The sequence below is a fragment of the Palaemon carinicauda genome, unplaced genomic scaffold (genome assembly GCF_036898095.1).
Source record: "Palaemon carinicauda isolate YSFRI2023 unplaced genomic scaffold, ASM3689809v2 scaffold311, whole genome shotgun sequence".
NCBI classification, from domain to species: Eukaryota; Metazoa; Arthropoda; class Malacostraca; order Decapoda; family Palaemonidae; genus Palaemon; species Palaemon carinicauda.
The window spans coordinates 10,262-33,521 of record NW_027170780.1 but is presented as its reverse complement, the minus strand read 5'-3'; the positions used below and the strand labels follow the sequence as shown (position 1 = coordinate 33,521).

The following is a 23,260-nucleotide window of genomic DNA, read 5'->3' as shown; positions in this document are numbered from 1 at the left end:
TCTTCTCGTAAGGCACGCTACCCAATAAGCTTAGGCTAGGTTAGGATATGTGACTTAATATCCCTCGATGTAACGCAATCGAAGTCAATTTTAGCTGAAGAAATTTACGGTTGCTTTGAAAGTTATCGAGTAATTGAAATCTGACGAGAGGGCCCTTTCTCTCTCTCTCTCTCTCTCTCTCTCTCTCTCTCTCTCTCTCTCTCTCTCTCTCTCTCTCTCTCTCTCTCTCTCTCTCTCTCTCTCTCTCTCTCTCAAGTTTTTTTCCTTCCCTTTCTCTTACCATGAAGAAATTTACGGTTGCTTTGAAAGTTATCGAGTAATTGAAATCTAACGAGAGGGTCCAATCTCTCTCTCTCTCTCTCTCTCTCTCTCTCTCTCTCTCTCTCTCTCTCTCTCTCTCTCTCTCTCTCTCTCTCTCTCTCTCTTTAGTTCTGCGAATAGCGGAAACACACGTGTCGCCAAAGGTGTTTACGACAAGCCACGGATGTAATAGGGCGAAGGATTGACATCCTGCCTTGAAAAAAATAAAATGTTATTGAAAACGAAACGAGCAAAATAGGCGGTAAGTTTTTTTGGGCTACGACAATCTGGACAACGGATACGTGATAAGAATTTGATGCGAAGGGTAAGGCGATGACAGTTACGCCGAAAAGAGTGGATGTGTGAGGGAGGGAGAATTGAAATACAAATACTGTTCGAAAATTATATTGCATTTTTGTGTAATTACTCAGTGGTGATAAATAATGCCACCGTTTATTTGTGTGAAACTTGAAAATTTAAAAGTTTCACGATATGAATCTATCAGTCGAAGACTACCTCTAGCGATACCCCCTTTCACCAGGGTTAGACTACTCCCTCTCCCCCTACCTGAGAGACTGGGAGAGACCGAGTAGTCAGTGTGATTGGAAAGATATATTTATATGTATATATATATATATTATATATATATATATATATATATATATATATATATATATTTTATACATATAGATATATGTATACTGTATATGTATATATATTTATATATATACATATAATATATATACATAATATATATATATATATATATATATATATATATATATATATATATTATGTATATATATTATATGTATATATATACATATATACTGTATATGTATATATATTTATACATATACATATATATACATATATACTGTATATGTATATATATTTATACATATACATATATATATATACATATATACTGTATATGTATATATTTTTATACATATACACATATATATATATACATATATACTGTATATGTATATATATTTATATATATACATATATATATATATATATATATATATATATATATATATATATATATAGTCAGACACTTGTTCCTTATTATATAGATGAGATTATTATTATTATCATTATTATTACTATCATTAATTATTCAACCCTAGACAACACAAGAAATGGAATGTCCGAAATATGGAATAAATAACCTACCTCTTGTGATAATAGGAAATCTATTTAACGACCAATAGAATTCCAGTATCTTTAAAAATTGAAATAATATATATGACCACTCACCTAAAGTTATCCCAAACGGGGAAAACCCCATCCACAAAATTCCAACGAGAAAGGGCCTGGCTTGACGCAGATGCATTTGAAATCTTGATTGCCTGTGTGTCAAACAGGGTAAAGCAATGCCTTGATTATAGGTTTCATGTCCGCCGGTCTTGGTCCGTCATTTCGTCATGTCACGAATGGGATGAGTGAGCTTTCGTAATGTAATCGTGGTTTTCCTTTTATCTGTCTCTCTAAATGAAGAGACATAATCATGTACTATATTAGCTTTGAAAACGTAATGGCGGCCATATTTGCTGGTGTTTGGGCTGTATACTTACGTCTAAATAACACTTTTATCTGTCTCTCTAAATGAAGAAACATAATCATGTACTATATTCATTTTGAAAACGTAATGGCAGCCATATTTTCTGGTGTTAAGCTGTATACTTGTCTAAATAACACTTGCATTGACAGACATATTTTTTACTCACCAAATATACTCCACAAGAAAGATCAGTTCACCAAACGTTCAGCTGGGTTCCACAAGGCACCAGAAGAGTTGGAAGACCCAGACCTACATGGCTGAGGACTATGAAGAGCGAAGTAGATGATGATGAATGGAGAAGTATTGAATTAAGAACTGAAGATAGAGACGACTGGCGATATCTAACCGAGGCCTTTTGAGTCAATAGGCGTAGATGATGATGATGATGATTATATATATATATATATATATATATATATATATATATATATATATATATATATATATATATATATATTATATATATAATAAATATGTATATATATATATAATAAATATGTATATATATATATATATTATTATATATAAATATATATATATATATATATATATATATATATATATATATATATATATATATATATATATAAATATATATATATATGTATATATATATATATATATATATATACATACATATATATATATATATATATATATATATATATATATATATATATATAAATATATATATATATATATATATATATATATATATATATATATATATATATATATATATATATATATATATACATATATATATATATGTATATATATATATATATATATATATATATATATATATATATATATATATATATATATATATATATATATATATATATATATATATATATATATATATATATATATATATATATATATATATATATATACTGTATAATCGTGTGTACAGTATATATGTATGCGCAAATATAGCTCATAATAATTATAAAAGCATACCCACAGCTTTATCGACAATAACGTAAGAAAGATTTTCTTGTCTATTCGTAAATCTCATCTAAATGGAATGTTATGCCCTACACCATCTGTCGTCATTAAAATCTATTCTCCGTAAAACGCTTAAATAACTGTCTGTCTATGACCTTCTTTACGTCTGCCCGTCTCCGATGACGTCACGAAGTCACGGAAGGAACTACTTGCCTCGCGGAGCTATTTTTAGAACTGGAAGACGCCTCATTTCCAGCGCCTTTAATGACCTTACGATCCCGGGTGGAAAAAAATTAAGGAATTGGATTTCAAATCGAACTTCTCTGAATGACTGGAGTTACGGAAAGACTGACTGAAGTTACGGAAACTATTAAAACAGACAGGAAGTCCCGGGGATAGCTATGAACGGATGTAGGAAAGACGAATCCGACGGAGTGCGGTGCCAGGCGAACGGAAATGGACGTCCACATTACAGCTGATTTTGACGCAGGATTCCGCGATGGGATTCACCATGTGGAAATAGCGTCTCAGAACGTTACCTTGACTATATAGAGAATGCTTGAAAATATTCACCTTAAATGGTCAACAGAGGAGGCGCCAAATCTTCCTCAATTGCTTGCGGTATGAAACTACAGTTGGAGGAAGAAAGAAAAAACGGTACATCGTTGTGCCAGAAATATGTGTATACACAAACACACACATAGGCGTATGCAGGACCCGTGGGTCCTAGGGCTATGCAGGCCAAGTGGGTCATAGGCCTATGCAGGACTAGTGTGTCCTAGTTCTATGCAGGACCAGTGAGTCCTAGGCCTATGCAGGATCAGTGGGGCCGAGTCCTCGGCCTATAAATTTAGGTGGCAAAGAGCGTATTCTTTCCCTATAATGGGGAATCTGTATTAATAGACTATAAAGCAATATAAAGCTACTCATCCCAGTGTTATGTCAAAATCAAGGCCGATGTAATCAGTAACTACTACCTTCATCTTCCGGAGGGGATTCCCGCCGACTCCTCGGGCCAGTTTCGGGACGCTCCAAATTTCTATCGTCGCGAAGAGTTCTCCGAACGGAGCCGAGATCGCCAGTGAGCATTTCCTTATACAGGATTGCGTTAAACGTTCGTCCCAGCTAATTATGGCAAGACATTACGTTGGCCGGAATGGTATAAAACCGAGAGCGAGTGTCAGGGAATCATACATTAGCTTCGAAGCAATCTCTGGATCCGGAGCTTTACAGAGCCTATAGATCTTCGTAAATTCTGCCTCAAAGGAAGAATTCACTTCAGATTCTCCTCTGAATTTAAAACAGCGGATATTAAATTCTGTTTCAATAGAATTTATACAAGTGAACATCACAGTTGGAATTTTACTTCTTGTGGAGAATACTTTTACAAAAATGAAGACTACATTCGCCGCTGCAATTGTATTGATCGTCGTGTTGAACGTGACCGCAACAGGTATGCTTGTGATTGCATAATTTGTTATTTTCTTTCTTCTCTCTCCCCTCCCCCCGGACTCTAGGCCCTTGCATCCTTCACGAACTAGTTTATTGCTCCTCTAGCGATAAGCCCCAATCTTATTTTTGTATATAAAAACCGTTTTGTGTGTGTGTATATATATATATATATATATATATATATATATATATATATATATATATATATATATATATATATATATACACACACACACACACACATATATATATATTTATATATATATATATATATATATATATATATATATATATATATATATATATATATATATGTATATATATATGCATCTATTCAATATATACATATATAAATAAGGTACTTATACTCCTACAAACACACACCACACACACAAACACCACACACACATATATATAAATATATATATATATATATATATATATATATATATATATATATATATATATATATATATATATATATATATATATACATATATATATATATATATATATATATATATATATATATATATATATATATAATAAGACGTTTATTAAACATACATCAATTGTAAATTACATCAAGCAGCAAAAATTATTAACATTATTTTTTATTTCAGAAGGAAGAGACTGTCACAAGTCGAGAAAAGAAAAACAGCACCTACAAAGGATAAAGAAAATCGAGATGCCATGTAGCCCACCTGCTCAGCAACTGGTACCTATACCGGTACCCGAAGGATATGATAGTGTAAGTAGATTAATAAGTTCTTCACCCAAGGGGCTAACTACTTGCCTGTAATTATTCAGTGGCTACTTTCCTCTTGGTAAGGGTAGAAGAGACTCTTTAGCTATGGTAAGCAGCTCTTCTTGGAGGACACTTCAAAATCAAATCATTGTTCTCTAGTCTTGGGTAGTGCCATAGACTCTGTACCATGGTCTTCCACTGTCTTGGGTTAGAGTTCTCTTGCTTGAGGGTACACTCGGGCACACTATTCTATCTTATTTCCAACTTGTATTGTAGCTTAGCTAGTAATAGTAATAATAATATCTGTTTTGATATTGTTACTGTTTTTAGAATAATTTGTTAATTTTGTCTCATCAATTATTTATTTCCTTATTCCCTTTCCTCACTGAGTTATTTTTCCCTGTTGGAACCTTTGGGCTTATAGAATCTTGCTTTTCCAACTAGGGTTGTAGCTTAGCTAGTAATAGTATTAATAATATCTTCTTTTATGTTGTTACTGTTTTTTAGAATAATTTATTGTTAATTTTGTCTCATCAATTATTCATTTCCTTATTTCCTTTCCTCACTGAGCTATTTTTCCCTGTTGGAACCCTTGGGCTATAAGAATCTTGCTTTTCCGACTAGGGTTGTAGCTTGGCCAGTAATAGTAATAATAACATCTCGTACTGTTTATAGAATAATTTATTGTTAATTTTTTTTCTCATCAATTATTTATTACCTTGTTTCCTTTCCTCACTGAACTATTTTTCCCAATTGGAACCCCTGAGCTTATTACATCCTGCTTTTCCAACTAGGGTTGTAGCTTGGCCAGTAATAATATTAATAATAACTCTTTTCCCGCAGGTTGTGCCGTCAGTAACGATTGTTAAGCGTTGCAGCGAATTGCTCTGTTCAGAGAAGAAACGATGTGTTGCCACTCAAAATACCACCAAATACGTCAAGGTGGGTTTCAAGTTCCACTTCTCTTCGTAGTGATTTAATGTACTTGAAAATTTTGCTATTGTTTTTAGTGTGGCCTCTCTCACATTTATGTGTGTGTGCATATGTGTGTATACTTGAATTATTATTAATATGAAATCTCTACAGATAATTACAAAAATATAACTAACAAGAATAAAATGATAGCTGTACTATTTTCCACTATAGTTTTCAAAATGCACGTAAAAAGTCCCATAACAGTCAAAAATACATTCTATAATAGAAGGTAAACAATTTCTCAAGATGCGAGATTAATACATTAATAAATAATAGAAAAAAAAAACACGATAAAAAATAGTTGGTATTTGCTTATTATCTCTACAATATCCTTTTCACCTAAACTTAACTCATTTCTATCCTATCAGGTGGAACTGAAATTTGGCGACAGCTCAAAGTGTGATTATGTAGGAGTGGAGGAACATCAGGAGTGTGGATGTCAATGCATCGTCGAAAAAGAACACTGCAAAGAATTCGAGGTAAGATCTTTATTGATTCTAGTCGTGTACTATGTTCTTCAGTTCTTAATTTTGTTCTTCAGTAGTGCCTCTTGCCATATTGAGGGTCCTCTAGCTTGTTAAGTTTTACTTTTCCATCCAATGTTACAGTTCAACTTTTAGTAACTGGGTAGTTGAATCGGTAGAACTTCAAAAGTTCAAAGTTGCAGCAAATGTTTTTCCATGTTGAACAGGCTGACATAAGTCTTTTTATAGTTTATATATGGCATATCTTGGACCCATTAAAGTCTACTACATTATTCATTCAACCATTTCACTTAAGGAATGGATTAAATAATGAAAAGTGTAGATATAAAACCAATACAAACAATGAACTTCACTCACGTGCCTTTAGTAACCAACAAGAATCAAAGTTTCATGCAATTGCAAATATGCTTGAAATGGAATACAGACATGCTTGTACCTCACCACATAAATGAAATATCTTCCATTAACTACTAATCTATAATCCTGAGTTAACTGTTCTCTCTTTAGAGTCTTCTTTAATCACCTAACATTATATTTATACTTTATCTAAAGCCTTATTTATTTTCCAACAGGAGTTTGACGAAGACAAGTGTGAGTGTAGATGTACTGAAAATGGCATGGCCAGATGCTTAGCCAGAGGCAATGCCTGGACTTGGCACAGTTCCTCCTGTAGCTGTGTGTCTTTGGTGGATGGATCAATATGTAAGTATAGACATACAAAGATATACACACACACACATATATATATATATATATATATATATATATATATATATATATATATATATATATATTAGAGGAAGAATATTTATTACATCATTACAACTGTTAGTTTAATTAGGGAATCTTAAAATAATGTCGTTACAAAGTACATTTTTATTTCTTTTTATCCTTCTTAAATGAACTTTTGGATAAGCATCACAAATTAATTCGGACATCGTTGATTCATGAACTTGCATTTAATGACTCTAGTTACTCAAATTTGGCCTTGGTGAAATTTTTGGCTTTTCAAGTTCAAATATAAAAGCATATTTGACAAAACTTAGCATTTCAGCCCAAATTAGCTTAGGCAAATCAGCAGTACTATCTGCAGTAAAACTAGGCTGTTTATTAAAGGTATTTTTCATATAAAAGTAGTAACAACTTTTCTTCTTCATCCTTATTTCCACAGATAAATGAAGAACTCTCCAAGCGGATCCTTAATAAATCATCTCAGAGAGAAACTGGTAGTTTCAGCACTTAATATCATGCTAGTCCTGATCAGAATTACGAAGGATGATAACAATTAAGAAGATACGGAGTGAAATCCATTCAACCCCCAAGAACCAGCATTCACGTCTCCAAGCACGACGCAGCTCCAGAATGAATCAGCATTCATGTCTCCAAGCGCGACGCTACTCCAGAATGAACCAGCATTCATGTCTCCAAGCACGACGCAGCTCGAGAATGAACCAGCATTCACGTCTCCAAGCACGACGCAGCTCGAGAATGAACCAGCATTCATGTCTCCAAGCGCGACGCAGCTCCAGAATGAATCAGCATTCATGTCTCCAAGCACGATGCAGCTCCAGATTGCTAAGAATCAAAGGATGCGCAGAGCAGTGGCGTCTGATGCAAGGATTCATCAGCAAGTTGTTTAGCCCAAGGAAAGGTTTGGACTTCACACAGTCCTTCCTGTAGATGCATCTTCGGTGGATTCATTGCGAAAATTGTAAAATATTCTATTCATTCAGTATCTTAAAACATAGAATAAGATAGTTTCCTCAATAATCACTTCTCTGAATGTTTAATTCTCTCATTTTTCTAATGTATTATGATGAGCCCCTTTTAAATACATTTAATTATCTATAATTTATGAAATTTAAATTTCCCACAGTTAACCTAATTTCCATTTCTGTGTTTTATAATGTACCTTTCTATTCAAATGCCACAAACGGATTTACTGAAACATAGGTGGCATAAATAGCAAAAGATGTCGGTTCATTAAAATTTTGATTGCTGAAATGGCCATGCAGATGCAAACTAAACACATTTCACTATTATTATTCTAATCAATATTGAATAGATATTAATGCTTGTTCGCCGTATAATGTCATGATATTGCTAAATATCGAAGCTAAAACTCAATACGTGAAAGTTATAAAGGTTTCAACTTAGATTCAAATCATCTTCATATAACTGAAATAGGATATATCGTCACAAAATAGTCAATAAGTGTTGAAAATATTTCAACAAGGTTTCTAAAATTCATATTTAAAGTACCTAAGTTAATATACAGTATAAAAAAATTAAATCTAGACAAAAATGAATTCAATATATTACCAGAGAACCGAAACTGCAAGTAAATATCAAACCTCTAAAGGTAGAAACGAAAAATCACACTCTCTAAGTCTAAAACTGAACATATCAAGGACTGGTATCATATGACACAACTACACCCTCTCAAGTCTAAAGCTGAACATATCAAGGACTGGTATCATATGACACAACTACACCCTCTAAGTCTGAAGCTGAACGTATCAAGGACTGGTATAATATGACACAACTTCACCCTCCAAGTCTAAAGCTGAACATATCAAGGGCTGATATCATATGACACAACTACACCCTCTAAGTCTAAAGCTGAACATATCAAGGGCTGATATCATATGACACAACTACACCCTCTAAGTCTAAAGCTGAACAGATCAAGGACTGGTATCATATGACACAACTACACCCTCTAAGTCTAAAGCTGAACATATCAAGGACTGGTATCATATGCCACAACTACACTCTCTAAGTCTAAAGCTGAACATATCAAGGACTGGTATCATATGACACAACTACACTCTCTAAGTATAAAGCTGAACGTATCAAGGACTGTTATCCTACGACACAACTATTGCTATAAATAGCTCAGGCAGGACACAATGACAACCGAACTTAAAAGACCAAATACATTGCAATGATAATGTATACAATCATGTTTCTATGATATAATGGAAAGAGAAGCTGTGTGTTATTAAATTTTCCTTGCTTCAAACATAATGGGTCCACGAAACTTGTAAAAATAGCGTCAAAATGTAATGATAACGACCGGAAGCCATCATAGTGATATATTTCAACTGATAACTCGAAACGAATGGTGTTACTCAGTGGAAGCTATTTATAAACACATGCTTGATATGAGAGAGAGAGAGAGAGAGAGAGAGAGAGAGAGAGAGAGAGAGAGAGAGAGAGAGAGATAGAGAGAGAGAGAGAGAGAGAGAGATAGAGAGAGAGAGAGAGAGTTAAAAATTAATAATACTTATTTTTATACAATTAATAAACTAGCCTAGCCCTCCATATCATTATCATTACTTGCTAAGCTACAACCCTGGTTGGAAAAGCAAGATGCTATAAGCCCAGGGGCTCCAACAGGGAAAATAGTCCAGTGAGGAAAGGAAAAAAAGGAAAAATTGAATATTTAAAGATGATCGGTCTAGCATATGATGGATTTCCAGAGAGAGAGAGAGAGAGAGAGAGAGAGAGAGAGAGAGAGAGAGAGAGAGAGAGAGAGAGAGAGAGAGAGAGCGTCTAAACCTTTCCTGGGATAACTAGATAAACAAAACCCAAATTAAACTCACAAGTTAAAAATGCCAAATAACATGACGGTCTTCGAGAAGGAGAACAGAAACACAATGTTCGTTACGGTATAGATTTCGTATTTTGAATATGATTAAATGGTCTATTAATGCAATGCAATTTGAACTTATAAATTACTAAATACAAAAAGAATATAGCTAAACATAGTGATGAACGGTGGGGAAAACCTAATACGGTTTAACTTCATGCAGTTTTACAAGCATCTTAGATAGTCAATTTATTATTTCATTTATTGGTATTAGAATATAAACTCATCGTTCTACTTTGCGCATACCAAAGATGGCTAATTTATGGCTATATCTTACTGACAATAAACATTAATAATATACCTTTATAACTTCCAACCGTATGAGATGAACAATATTTGTTGCCTACCATCAACCATGAGATATGATACATCATACGTTTTAGCCGTATCTCAAAAAAGATACATTTATATGTATTTTACATTCATTGAATATTATTAATAGGAAATATAAAAAAATCACTATCTCTCTGGCATAATATATGAGAAATAATATATGTTGAATATATAATTTCATCTTACTAGTATTCTAAATAAAAAAATTTGTCTGCCTGAAAATACTAAAAAACATAACATTCGTGACCGAATTTTAAGAACATTTAAGTCATATGTATATAAGTTTTATGCGATAATTAAATGTTTGATAATTGATGATATACTGTGAAGTTGAAATTCAAAACATCAATTGCATGAAATCAATTATCATTATTATTAGCATTAGTAGCCAAGCTACAACCTTAGTTGGAAAAGGAGAATGCTATAAGACCAAGGGATGAAGTGGGGAAAGTAGCCCAGGGAGGAGTGGGAACATTATATATATATATATATATATATATATATATATATATATATATATAAATATATATATATATAAATATATATATATATATATATATATATATATATATATATATATATAAATATATATATATATATATATATATATATATAGATAGATAGATAGATAGATAGATAGATAGATAGATAGATAGATAAATAGATAAACAATGAAAAACTACCATTTGGGTTTGTACCTCCATATACATCAAACCATCAAATATGTTACAATTTCACGGGACCGAAAAGCTAAACTAGTTTAGCCTCGGGAAAACAGGAATATGGAAGATCAGGTTTCTCATTACTCAGCTTACTGCTAAACATACCAGCCAAATAGCAACTGGAAAGTATTATTCAATAAATTATAAAATCACTTAAGACTTCGACAGCTGGAGTAAAAGATCCTAGTTCTAATAGCTTATCAAAATTACTTTTCTAATAGCTTATCAAAATTACTTTTCTAATAGCTTATCAAAATTACTTTTCTAATAGCTTATCAAAATTACTTTTCTAATAGCTTATCAAAATTACTTTTCTAATAGCTTATCAAAATTACTTTTCTAATAGCTTATCAAAATTACTTTTCTAATAGCTTATCAAAATTACTTTTCTAATAGCTTATCAAAATTACTTTTCTAATAGCTTATCAAAATTACTTCGAACGACAAAAAATAATGGAATTATAATAGATAAATAAAATAAAAGAATTTGCACATGAAAAGGCATTATTATTATTATTATTATTATTATTATGATGATGATGATGATGATGATGATGATGATTATTATTATTATCATTATTATTATTATTATTATTATTATTAATTACATACAAACTTTATAAGGAATAAGTCTTTTGGAAAAACTAATATTTCCACTGCATAGAATGACACTATACAAGAAAAGTAAAAATATGATAATGGAGAAAATAAATATAAATATTGATAAATTAAAATATAAATAATCTATAGTAATATATAATCCATCTAAATATTATGAAGCTGCTTTGAAATATTACAATTCCTTATTTAAAAAAAAAGGATCACTAATATTATGAAGTAGAAATTTGCTTTGTTTGTTTACATTCTCATTCATAAGATCTTATAAGGACTCTTTGATCTCGAACACTTAAGGATTGAAGGTAAGGATTTTAAGGATTTTAAGGATTCCCTGTTGATAAAATCACGTTATATATAAAATACTAAACTAGTTTTTATTGATATATTAGGGAAATTTAATCCCATTTAATTAAATTAAAGAGATATGTCCTAACATAAGGTTCCACTACCTAGCCATACCTAATTCGGGGGGAGAGAGAGAGAGAGAGAGAGAGAGGAGTTAGGTAAATAGATAAGAACACAGTTTATAGGTTTGGGGGAAAAGTTTAAGTTAGTTTATGTCCGTTTTTAATCAACGCGTGAGGAACTGGCCGCTGATATGCAAAGGCTCCAGATCTTGTTGGGCGCAGGATTCCCCTACGCTATAGGGCCAGGAAAATAGCCCTTAAAGTAAAAGTACAGTAATATACCCCAAAGTGCAAATTAATAAATTACCAAACGCAATACACAGAAGAGCAAGACTGATAAAAGGTGTCATGCCCCGAGAGAGGGGAGCCTTTGTATATCAGCGGCCAGTTCCTCAAACGTAAATTAAAGATGGACATCAACTAACTTAAACTTTCCCTCATAACCTAACCTACAAGCCGTTTCCTTACCTACTTACCTAACGTCACTCCTTACACTGCCGTATTCTAAGTTAGACATAATACATAAAGGTGGCCGCTATCATATATACACCCCGAGAGACGTTTACACCTAGCCTATGCTCCTATACTAATTGAATTACACTGGCTGCCTATTAAAGCTAGATAGTTTAAGATATATGCAATAACTCATCAGGTTATCAGAATCAGCCATCCAAAATATCTAAGAAAATTGCTATACGTCATGTGATAGGATCAAGAGCCCAGGAGATATGTATGATAGCGGCCACCTGTGAAAACGGGAAGAAATTCCCGTTTTCTGCGGTTGCAGGAAGACCTGGCCGCTTATCTACAAAGGCTCCAAGAGCCCATAAAGTAAAGTAACACCCCCCCACTTTTAGTTGGTGTGTGCATCCGCCTTCCTACTAACTACTGTACCTGCAGGTAGTTTGTAGAATTGCAAATGCACCCGCAAACTATTCTTGGGGTTTCTCAGGGTACATTATCGCCAACCCCGGAAATGATACGTAGATGTAGACCATATAGCTTTGATTTAGTGAGATGTGATTGAACTAAGCTATTTCTGTGCATGAGCTAACCTCTGTCTGCTGATATACAAGCATACTAATTGCTGTAACAAGTTGGCCTTCTTTTTGAACCTAGTTAAAGTTATGATACTGTACGGCCCTGAGGCTAGCCGGTTTTACAGTATTGTAGTTATGGACAGGAAAAGCTTTCCTACTAAAAAACAGCCTTTTTCTATAGAAAAATGCCCGTTTTCTTAAAAAATGACACTTATTTTCACTACAAATAAATACTTGGTGAAATATATATATATATATATATATATATATATATATATATATATATATATATATATATATATATATATATATATATATACATATATATATATATATATATATATATATATCTGTCGATAGTGGGGACCCCCAATGGGACCCTGGGGTTTTAGAAGTGTCGTTCTTGGTTATCTTACAGGGAAGAGAAGCACCTTCGATGGCCCGATCATAAAGTAAGTCATTAATTTGTTTTTATTGAATTTCAGGGTTTGTGATTTTAGATTTACAAAAAAATGTTGAATAATTACCAAGAAATAAGAAGCTTTGGGGGAGGGACATGCGTAGCTCAGCATGTACCGCTTGCCAGTACATGGGAGCTTGATGCTTTTCTTTTTCCATGAACGAAGCGAGCGTAGGGTGAAGCAAGAACCATTAGATTTTCTAAAGAAAATATACTGCGATTAATTATCTAAGAAGTAATAATCAATCATTGTCATTAGCGTGTGCAGCTCAACATTACCGCCTGCCAGTTATAGATCTTAATATTTTTATTTTTTCGCAAGTGAAGCGAGCGTACGGTGAAGCAAGAACCATTATATTTTCTAAAGAAAAATATACCGGGAATAATTATCTAGGAAATAATAATCAATCATTGATGTTAGGCTAGTACATAACGGAGCTTGATGTTTTTCTTTTTCCACGGGCGAAGCAAGCTCCCGGCGGAGAAAAAACCCATTAGATTTAAGGTTGAGCATTTTGAACAGAAAAATATGTTTTCCTGTAGTTAAATATTCAGTGCCCATTCTAGTTCCAATAAAGAAATATCAGTGTTTTAAAAGAATCAGGTTTTTATGGCTAGGAAAAATGCAAATGACTTTAAAAAAAAACTTGCGTTGCCAACTGTACACAAGTGGATGAGTGCAAAACTCCCTATGAAGTAAATAATCATGAAGGCTCTCATACTTCATTGGTCCAAATTCATCTTTATACTGAATGGAGGTAATAGAAAGTAAATTTCCATTCCATTGTCTGGATGAGTGGTAATAAAATAAGAATAAGAACGCAGTGGTTAAATGACAGTGTACCTGGACGAGTGATTGAGAGGCACAAGGATTTCACTGATAGAACAGGTGGTACTTCTCTTATTTGGATAATGTGTAAGAATCTAGTAACTAACCAGCCAAAATAATGGAGAGCAAGGTGTACCGGGGATTTCTTTGTCCAACTGTACCTTGAAGCACATAATAGTGAATGATGGGAAGAAGATACAATATGTGAATCATAAATAGGCGGAGCAAGAAAGGGAACAGGATATTAATAATGAATGATGGGAAGAAGATACAATATGTGAATCATAATGGATAATTCATAAGGGAAGTAGTAATTATTATAACTTGCTTTTCTAACATAGAAATGTGGAATTTTTAGTGCAATTTTTCATTGATACAGTATTCTTAAAAGAAAATTGATACTATTTCAACTTTTACATTTCTTTCCTTCCCAGCGGACATGAAAAATTACATAAATACTCAATATGTAATATGACTACTCTTTACTAAGGACATTGTAAGGTTTCACTGTATGATCAAATTTCTATGGCTTCCACCTGTGCATCTCGAGTGCTTAAAGGTGCTTAGTCAGTCATTTCTGTGTTAGTCATTATGTTGTGAACTCCTTGTACAAGAGATTTGACAGTGGAATTCAGATATTTACAGTATATGTCAGTTACATATACTGTATTTACAATACAACACAGTATGTTTTGAAAATTGAAGTATTGCAGTGATTTTCTAAACAAAAATACTACTACTGATTGTTTGGCTTTATATTAAAACTGTGTGAAGTAGTACTTTCTTTAAAATGTATAGCAACATTGTTCAGGTATGTAGAATTGACTTCTTAATTCATTATTGCAATTATTATAGTCTTTGGTTACATAGTATAAGAATATTCATTCAAAATACTAGGCTATTTTAGTCAAGTTATCTATCTTGTAAACAAACACAAAATAGCTGTATCACCCAACACACATGCAACAAGAAATAACTGCCGAGTTCATAACTTAGTATGGTACTAAATAAACTTATTTCCCCCCCAGGCTTACTACTACAGTGTTTAATGTTGATGACGCAGTCATCAAAATGTCAGAATTACTGCAGATCTTGCTGAGTTTCTCCGAGCGTGCAGGGGAGATAGCACGATCAATTCGCAGGGAGCCAAAACTTTTCTCTCTATTAGTCGAGGAAAAAGGGGAAATAGAGAAAAATCAACGATTTGCTCACGACTTTAAAACGCTAGCGGACGTATTGATACAAGAGGCTTTACGGCATCATATTGAAACTATGGTGAGTCCTGTTCCTTTTACAGTAATGGGTAATCTTAATCTTGAAAGAATTATTACACAAGCATTTAATATTAAAGAAAAAAAATAAACATTTAAGAAAACCAACACCCTCAAGATATCTTCAAAGTTTTGTATGCTCATATGAAGTACTTATTATTATTATTGTTATCATTATTATTATTATTATTAAATTGAGGAAGATTAACCAGCCTAATAAATTAAACTTAACTTTCACAGAGCTGGCCTGATTAACATCGGGAAGAAAATTACATATGGAGTACTAAAAACGTCACAATTTTTTAAAGTAATTTCTATTTTTCTAACAACACAGCAAAGTTAGTTACATCTAATAAAACTGAAACAAGATGGCGCTAGTTACTGCTGGGTGGCGGGGAAGCCCCTCCCACCCAATAGGCCATTGAGCCTTCACTTTGACATTCAGCCTCGGATTTGCGGGGCGGAAACTATAACTTAAAAGACTCAGGTTTGCATACTTGGGAAAAATGTAAATTACTTTAAAAATTAAGGACTTGTTCCTACACAAATGCAAACCCTCGTCCTTTAATAAGAGACTTATCCTTACGAGAGAGAGAGAGAGAGAGAGAGAGAGAGAGAGAGAGAGAGAGAGAGAGAGAGAGAGAGAGAGAGAGAGAGAGAGAGAGAGAGAGAGAGAGAGAGAGAGAGAGAGAGAAGTCCCCATAACCAAATTGGCAGGTTTTCTATCCTGGGAAATATGCAAGTAAATACTTTGGTCCTGTACTGTACAGGAGTGGAAGTGATGACTCCTGTCAATCTCATAACAACCTGATCATGAAGATGCAGCAGGTGTTAGGTTAGGTCACTATCAGAAACTGGTAGATGTTTGAGGGAAACCTTACGTATATTCATGGAGTATATTGTTGTCAGAATGTATGGTCATTAAGAAAAATGAGTTGTATATATTTGGCTATCCTTCTCCTCATCTGGGATGGGGAAGAAACTTCTAAACAAAACATACTTGTAGGAAAAGTTGCTCGATCATGTGGCTACCCTACTTCTAGTGTCCGATCCAAGGAAGGGGTAAATGGGCCAGTCAATTTCTTTCTCATTCTTGACTTACATCAAGACCGCTATCTTACATGTGATGTTTTTGGCCCGAGAAGGAGCTAGATTTACTACACAATTTCTGGAGCTATTACCACAAGGCCATGGATACCGGTATCAAAGGACCTGTGGGTATTATCCAATAGGTAATGGATAGAGATGGTTCTGTCGTTACCCGACTCGTCATGAAAAATTGCACCCCTGACAGGTTCTTCCCGAGAGCTGGGATAGATTTGATATGTTTGACTGATTCATTTTCCCTTTGCCTAAAAACATACACTGAATAGTCTGACCTATTCTTTACATATACTCCTCTGTTCTCATACACCTGACACACAGATTACCAAACAAGTCTTCCTCACTCAAGGGGTTACTGCACTGAAATTGTTCAGTAGCCACTTTCCTCTTGGTAAGGGTAGAAGAGACTTTAGCTATGGTAAGCATCTCTTCTTGGAGAAGGCCACTCCAAAATCTAACCATTGTTCTCTAGTCTTGGGTAAAGCTGTCTGGGGTTAGAGTTCTCCTGCTTGAGGGTACACTCGAGTACACTATCTCATTTTTCTTCCTATTGTTTTGTTAAAGTTTATATAGTTTATATAGGAGATATTTATTTTAATGTTACTCTTAATGCTCAAGGTTTCTAGGAGCAAAGAATCAATATCTAGCAGTCTTTAACCCTAGGTTTTCTTCCTTTCAGATTTCTAGTCTTTGGGAAGCAACTGAGGATCCTTTAGTGCCCTGTGAGAGTGCCGAGGTGCTATTTCTAGTCTTTGGGAAGCAACTGAGGATCCTTTAGTGCCCTGTGAGAGTGCTGAGGTGCTATTTCTAGTCTTTGGGAAGCAGCTGAGGATCCTTTAGTGCCCTGTGAGAGTGCCGAGGTGCTATTTCTAGTCTTTGGGAAGCAGCTGAGGATCCTTTAGTGCCCTGTGAGAGTGCCGAGGTGCTATCTTAAGTGTACACAAGGAGCTCACCCCAGACGAAACACCTATTCGTCGGTACTGGGATGGTCAAGAGTAAGGTGACCAAGAACACTATCTCTTCCTGGATTAGGCAGGTTAATCCTTCCCCTTCTCAACAAGGAAGGGTACAATTCAGTTTGTGATGTCATGGGGTCCCTGGCATTTAGAAAGAATCTTTCTGGGAAGCAGGTATTATAGGCAGGAGTACAAAAGTGCCAAACTATCTTGGTCCCTAGATACATTTACTCTACGTCCTGTTGGAGCTGCTCATCAAATGGTATACAGTAGCTACCTTAGCTCCCTCACAGGACTACTGTATTAGCAGTTGTTCGAGGACAGATGTTATGGTTTTAGTCTGGGATGAATGTAAGGACACAGCCCTTTTCTTTTGTCATTTTCCCTTCTCTTGGGGTACAGCATCCGACTCCCTGCCAGCTGGAGCTCGTTGACTGCAGGTATGCCGCATGTGGCGTGTAGCTATCTATAGATTTTTCTTGTTATGTCCCCATTCTCCTTACAAGGGGGAGATGGGTGTCTGGATACACCACTATGTATATTAGCAAACTTGTTGCTTATATTTTGCCTAGATGGTGTCATAATGGTGTTCTTAAATTCCCTTTTCACAGGTCGTCAAGCCACTGGCTTACAAGGTGTCAGAATGCTCAATTCATGCATTATCATGCTAGGATGTAGCGATCCCGGGTAAAAACTTCCAGCCAGTTGGAAAGAGGGCTTCCACCCTCCTAAGTGTAAGTCTTCTACATAAAGAATGAGGGTTTGTATTAGTGAAGGAACAAATGACAAATGTGAAAGTAATTTGTATTTTTCCTAACTATACAAACCTATGTTCTTTACGCAAATGTTGCCCACCATCACCTACGGAACAGTGAAGTTTCTGCAATTTCAGTCTTCTGGAAGGCAAGCGACATTGGTCATTTCCCTGAGGGCAAGCAAAGCTGGAAATCCTGTCTGCAGTCAAAGAGGAATTATAGTGAGTGGGTAGGGCATTGCTTCCCTCTACTAACTGGTAACAACCGGTACAGTGGTTGACACCTTTTAAAAGTTTTGTAGCTGTGTTCCAGCTTGCACTGTCAACTTCTCTTATGTGAAGAACTTAAGTTTGTATAGTTAGGAAAAATACTAATTTCCTACAAATGTCATTTTTCCAGGTTCATCTCCATTACGATAGACTAAGCTGCCACGCACAAATTCAAAACTACAAGTAAAATCACAAGAATTGATAGGCTTGTTAGGGTGCAACAGTATCGTCCTTACTAGGTGTGGTCGGACATAAAAGTGAAAAGTCTTTGACAGTAGAGTGGGTGGGGCACTCACCACCTGACATTAACTACATTATTAATTAATTAATTTAAGTCAATTCCAGCTCTAATGAAGATATTTCCTATTTTAAAGGATGAAAGGTTTTGTATGTGTCGGTACAAAGATTTTGTTATGCTTGAGTATTAATGTAATTGTTTAAAGAAATTTCTATTTTTACAATGTTTAAAAATTGTAATGTATATTGTTTTTTTTATTATAGGTTCCATCATTAGGGGATCATGTCCAAGGGGAAGAAAGTGCAGAATTCACAAACACACTTGGTGAAAAAATTACAGTTAAGATCTGTGAAACGGAAAAAGAAACGGCCAATCTACTTGCAAAGGTGAGACTAATGAATTCAATTCATTCAAATAAACCTTTCCTGGTGATCATCGTGCTTTAATTATTGAAGCCAGAGGGTTTCCCAACTATTATTATTATTATTACTTGCTAAGCTACAACCCTAGTTGGAAAAGCAGGATGCTATAAGCCGAGGGCCCCAACAGGGAAAATACCCCAGTGAGGAAAGGAAACAAGGAAGAAGAAAATATCTTAAGAACAGTAACAACATTTAAAAATATTTCCTATATAAACTATAAAAACTTTAACAAAACAAGAAAAATATAAAACAATAGTGTGCCCGAGTGTACCCTCAAGCAAGAGAACTCTACCCCAAGACAGTGGAAGACCGTGGTACAGAGGCTATGGCACTACCCTAGACTAGAGAACAGTGGTTTGATTTTAGAGTGTCCTTCTCCCAGAAGAGCTGCTTACCATAGCTAAAGAGTCTCTTCTACCCTTACCAAGAGGAAAGTAGCCATCAGTAACTACCAACACCTCGTTATAAATTATAACAGCCGAATGCCAGATACCGATATCATCTCCTATTAATGGAATTAGGTTTGTATAGTAGGGAAAAATACATTTTTCAATATTAATCTTACCCGATGATCATGTAGCTGTCAACTCTGTTGCCCGACAGAAATCTACGGTCGGGATACGCCAGCGATCGCTATACAGGTGGGGGTGTACACAACAGCGCCATCTGTGAGCAGGTACTCAAGTACTTCTTGTCAACAAGAACTCAATTTTTCCTCTGTCGTGCCTCCGGCTAGACCTACTTGGATACGCTGTTGATTCTGGAGTTATTGTTCACGATTTGGTGATGTATTTGCTCTAGAGTTTAGCCTTCGCTATTCAGGAAGCTTTATCTTTAGCTTAGCAAGCTTTTGGAATTAATTTGAATTAATTATGGCGACGAAGAGAGTATGGACTCTCTTTCACTTTTAAATGGCCGACCCTTCCCTTAGACGGAAGTGTTGGTGTCGAAGAGAGTATAGACTCTCTTTCACTTTTTATTTTATATCTCTCCGCCATTTAGGCCTCTTCGATTAACTTTCCTTAAAAAAAAAAAAAAAAAAAAAAAAAAAAAAAATATGCGACCTTTCCTAATAGTAGGCGGTCCTTACTTGGAACCGAAGTTAATTAACATTGAGCTCGTCATATCGTTTTTCCTGTTAAGAATTTATGCTATTTTAATTTTATGTTTTTTGAAAGAATTTCTTTGATAAGTCTTGTACTGTTTTCAAAGTTGAACTAACGTTTTGTTTAGTCTCCGCAGTTGTTGATGTTCAGAACGTTCAACTTGCGCTCTATCGTTACGATAGAGAGAGAGTATTCACGGTTTCACGTTGCAGTAAGAGTAAACCGATTCTAGCGTTTCGTTCATTCTTTCTTAGCTTAAATGGTTTTAATTCTAATAAAGGAACTTTTTATTTGGGAAACCTTTCAGTTTTTTTCCTTTAACAAATAATATGTTTTAACGATATTTATAATTGGGCTCATCTCTCAGGTTCTAAGTCAAGAGAGAGAGAGAGAGAGATAGAGACGGAGGGAGAGAGAGGAGGATAAACGTTTCGTTCAAGCGGGTAACGTTCTCGTTTTTTGTTTTTTTTTGCTCTTCTCCCTAGTCGATAGAGGGGAAGAAGGTAAAACGTTTCTAGAGTTTTATTCTTGTTCCCAGGCTTTATGCGGTGAGAGATTTTAAACGTAGTTTATTTGATCTAGTGTTTAGTCTCTTTTCCAGCCACTGAATTCTTTATCTTTCATTATGTCTTTCTGTTACATTGTAATACTGTTTTCGCAATTACTACCTTTTAATGAAGGATAGGATTGCGTGTTTCAGGTACAAACCACTTAAAGTTTCGAGTTCAGTGAAATAAGTGCAAACAGAAAATCAAAAGTGATAAAGTGATATGCGCAAAGTGTTACAGTGTTGCGTTCGAGGGTTCGTCTGTTCGTGCCAGTTGTTCACCTAGTCCGATACCTCTTACAAGCTCCCAAGCCCAGGGGAGAAGTAATGTCGAAGGACTTATGGGTTCCTCAGGCCTTGATCGACGAACAGACGTTTCCCTCTGTGGTTTCGGGTGTATCTACACACGTTGCCGACGTGATCACCCCACCCACACAAAGACGAGAAAGCCCATTTATTCCTCGTCTGCGGAAGAGGTTTCTCGCAGAAACCATGGACCAAATCTTGCAGCTTTTAAGTGCAAGTCGGTCCCTTCCGCGCAAGTCCAACGGCCTAGGTGTAGCCACTGGGTCAGTTCGGACTCGCTGCAGTACGACAACTGCACACCTCCTAAGAGAGGCTAGGTGGTACCGCAACAGGCAGTAACTCCGTCTGTTGCCGCACCAGCTGTTTTAGACCCTCAGTCACAACGGACAGTAGCTCCGTTTGTTGTTGTCTTTCATAGACCCTAGTGGTCCATGCTGCAGACTATACAGTCTCAGCTTGCTCATTCATGCAGGAGTATCATGCTGGAAGGTTGACAATGCAGCCTGTTTACCTACAACCCGCCGAGGTTGTGCGCTCAGCAGATACTGCGGCTGCCTGCTCCCACACCACACCTGTGAGAGCTCCTCCACCGATGCGCAGTCCTCACTGCCAGACGCATGTTCTTGCTGCACCATCTGCTAACATGCGTGAGCTGCCGCATCAGGAGTTGCCGGGTTCCAGCACTATGCGGCATTCTCCTCAGCCCATGCAGCATGCTCTGCAGACCTTACAGCATGCTCCGCATACCATGCAGCATGAGCCGCATACCATGCAGCATGAGCCGCATACCATGCAGCATGAGCCGCATATCATGCAGCATGAGCCGCATGCCTTACCGCATGCTCTGCATACCTTACCGCATGCTCTGCATACCTTACAGCATGCTCTGCATACCTTACAGCATGCTCTGCATTCCTTACAGCATGCTCTGCATACCTTACAGCATGCTCTGCATACCTTACAGCATGCTCTGCATTCCTTACAGCATGCTCTGCATACCTTACAGCATGCTCTGCATACCTTACAGCATGCTCTGCATACCTTACAGCATGCTCTGCATACCATACCGCATGCTCCTCAACCCACCGCAGCCCCTCCCACGCACCAGCACTCTGCTTTTGTTGTTGCCAGCTCCCACACTCCGACTGCGGAGAAGGTTGACGATGCACCCGTGGGCCTACACCTCCCACGGTTGTGCGCCCGGCATGGCTTCCTGCTCTCACACTCTTGTTGTGAGAGCTCCTCCACCCATGCACAGTCAACCCTGCCAGATGTATGATGACTCCCACACACAGAGCACTCCGTTGCCGTGCGGGAGCTACCACAAGCTGCCGTGTTTTGACACGGTGTGTCAGCCTCCGCAACACACTGTGGTTACCGCCACTCGCCAGCAGCAAACTAGTCAGGCAGGAGTTGAGGCTTCCCCACACATCTTTGGTTGTTGCCAACTCACAAACTGTCATGCAGTTACATGACGTTGCCTTCTGGTCTGCTACTTATACACCAGTGCTGTATGTCCTCACGCTCCTGTTGTGGTTGACAGTTCAGTTTTTGACAGTTCACAGACTGTCAAGCAGTTTCATAACGTTGCCTTCTGGTCTGCTGCTTTTGCACCAGTGAAACCATCACTGAGAGAACTTAGCTTTTCTCGGATATGGTTCCTGTAGATGAGAAAGTGCTGTTCTCCCTCCTTCTGATATTCCCTTGAGGACTCTGTCATTTGGAGAGGAGCCTT

The 23,260-nt window shown here is 35.9% G+C and overlaps 2 protein-coding genes across 2 annotated transcripts; both read left to right on the top strand.

Moving 5' to 3' along the window:
- Nucleotides 1-3,811: 3,811 nt before the first annotated feature.
- LOC137636490 (balbiani ring protein 3-like) lies at nucleotides 3,812-8,177 on the top strand. The gene is made up of 6 exons (XM_068368911.1): nucleotides 3,812-4,280; nucleotides 4,903-5,030; nucleotides 5,871-5,969; nucleotides 6,371-6,481; nucleotides 7,060-7,189; nucleotides 7,659-8,177. Exons 1-6 carry the CDS (start codon nucleotides 4,220-4,222, stop codon nucleotides 7,664-7,666), a joined length of 537 nt encoding a protein of 178 aa, XP_068225012.1. The 5' UTR covers nucleotides 3,812-4,219; the 3' UTR covers nucleotides 7,667-8,177.
- A 7,117-nt stretch (nucleotides 8,178-15,294) lies between these two features.
- On the top strand, nucleotides 15,295-19,530 carry LOC137636489 (inositol polyphosphate 1-phosphatase-like; the record flags this gene model as incomplete). Its single annotated transcript, XM_068368910.1, has 3 exons — nucleotides 15,295-15,362; nucleotides 15,580-15,826; nucleotides 19,408-19,530. Coding segments are annotated over exons 2-3 (327 nt in total), but the record flags the coding sequence as incomplete, so codon positions are not given.
- Nucleotides 19,531-23,260: the final 3,730 nt, after the last annotated feature.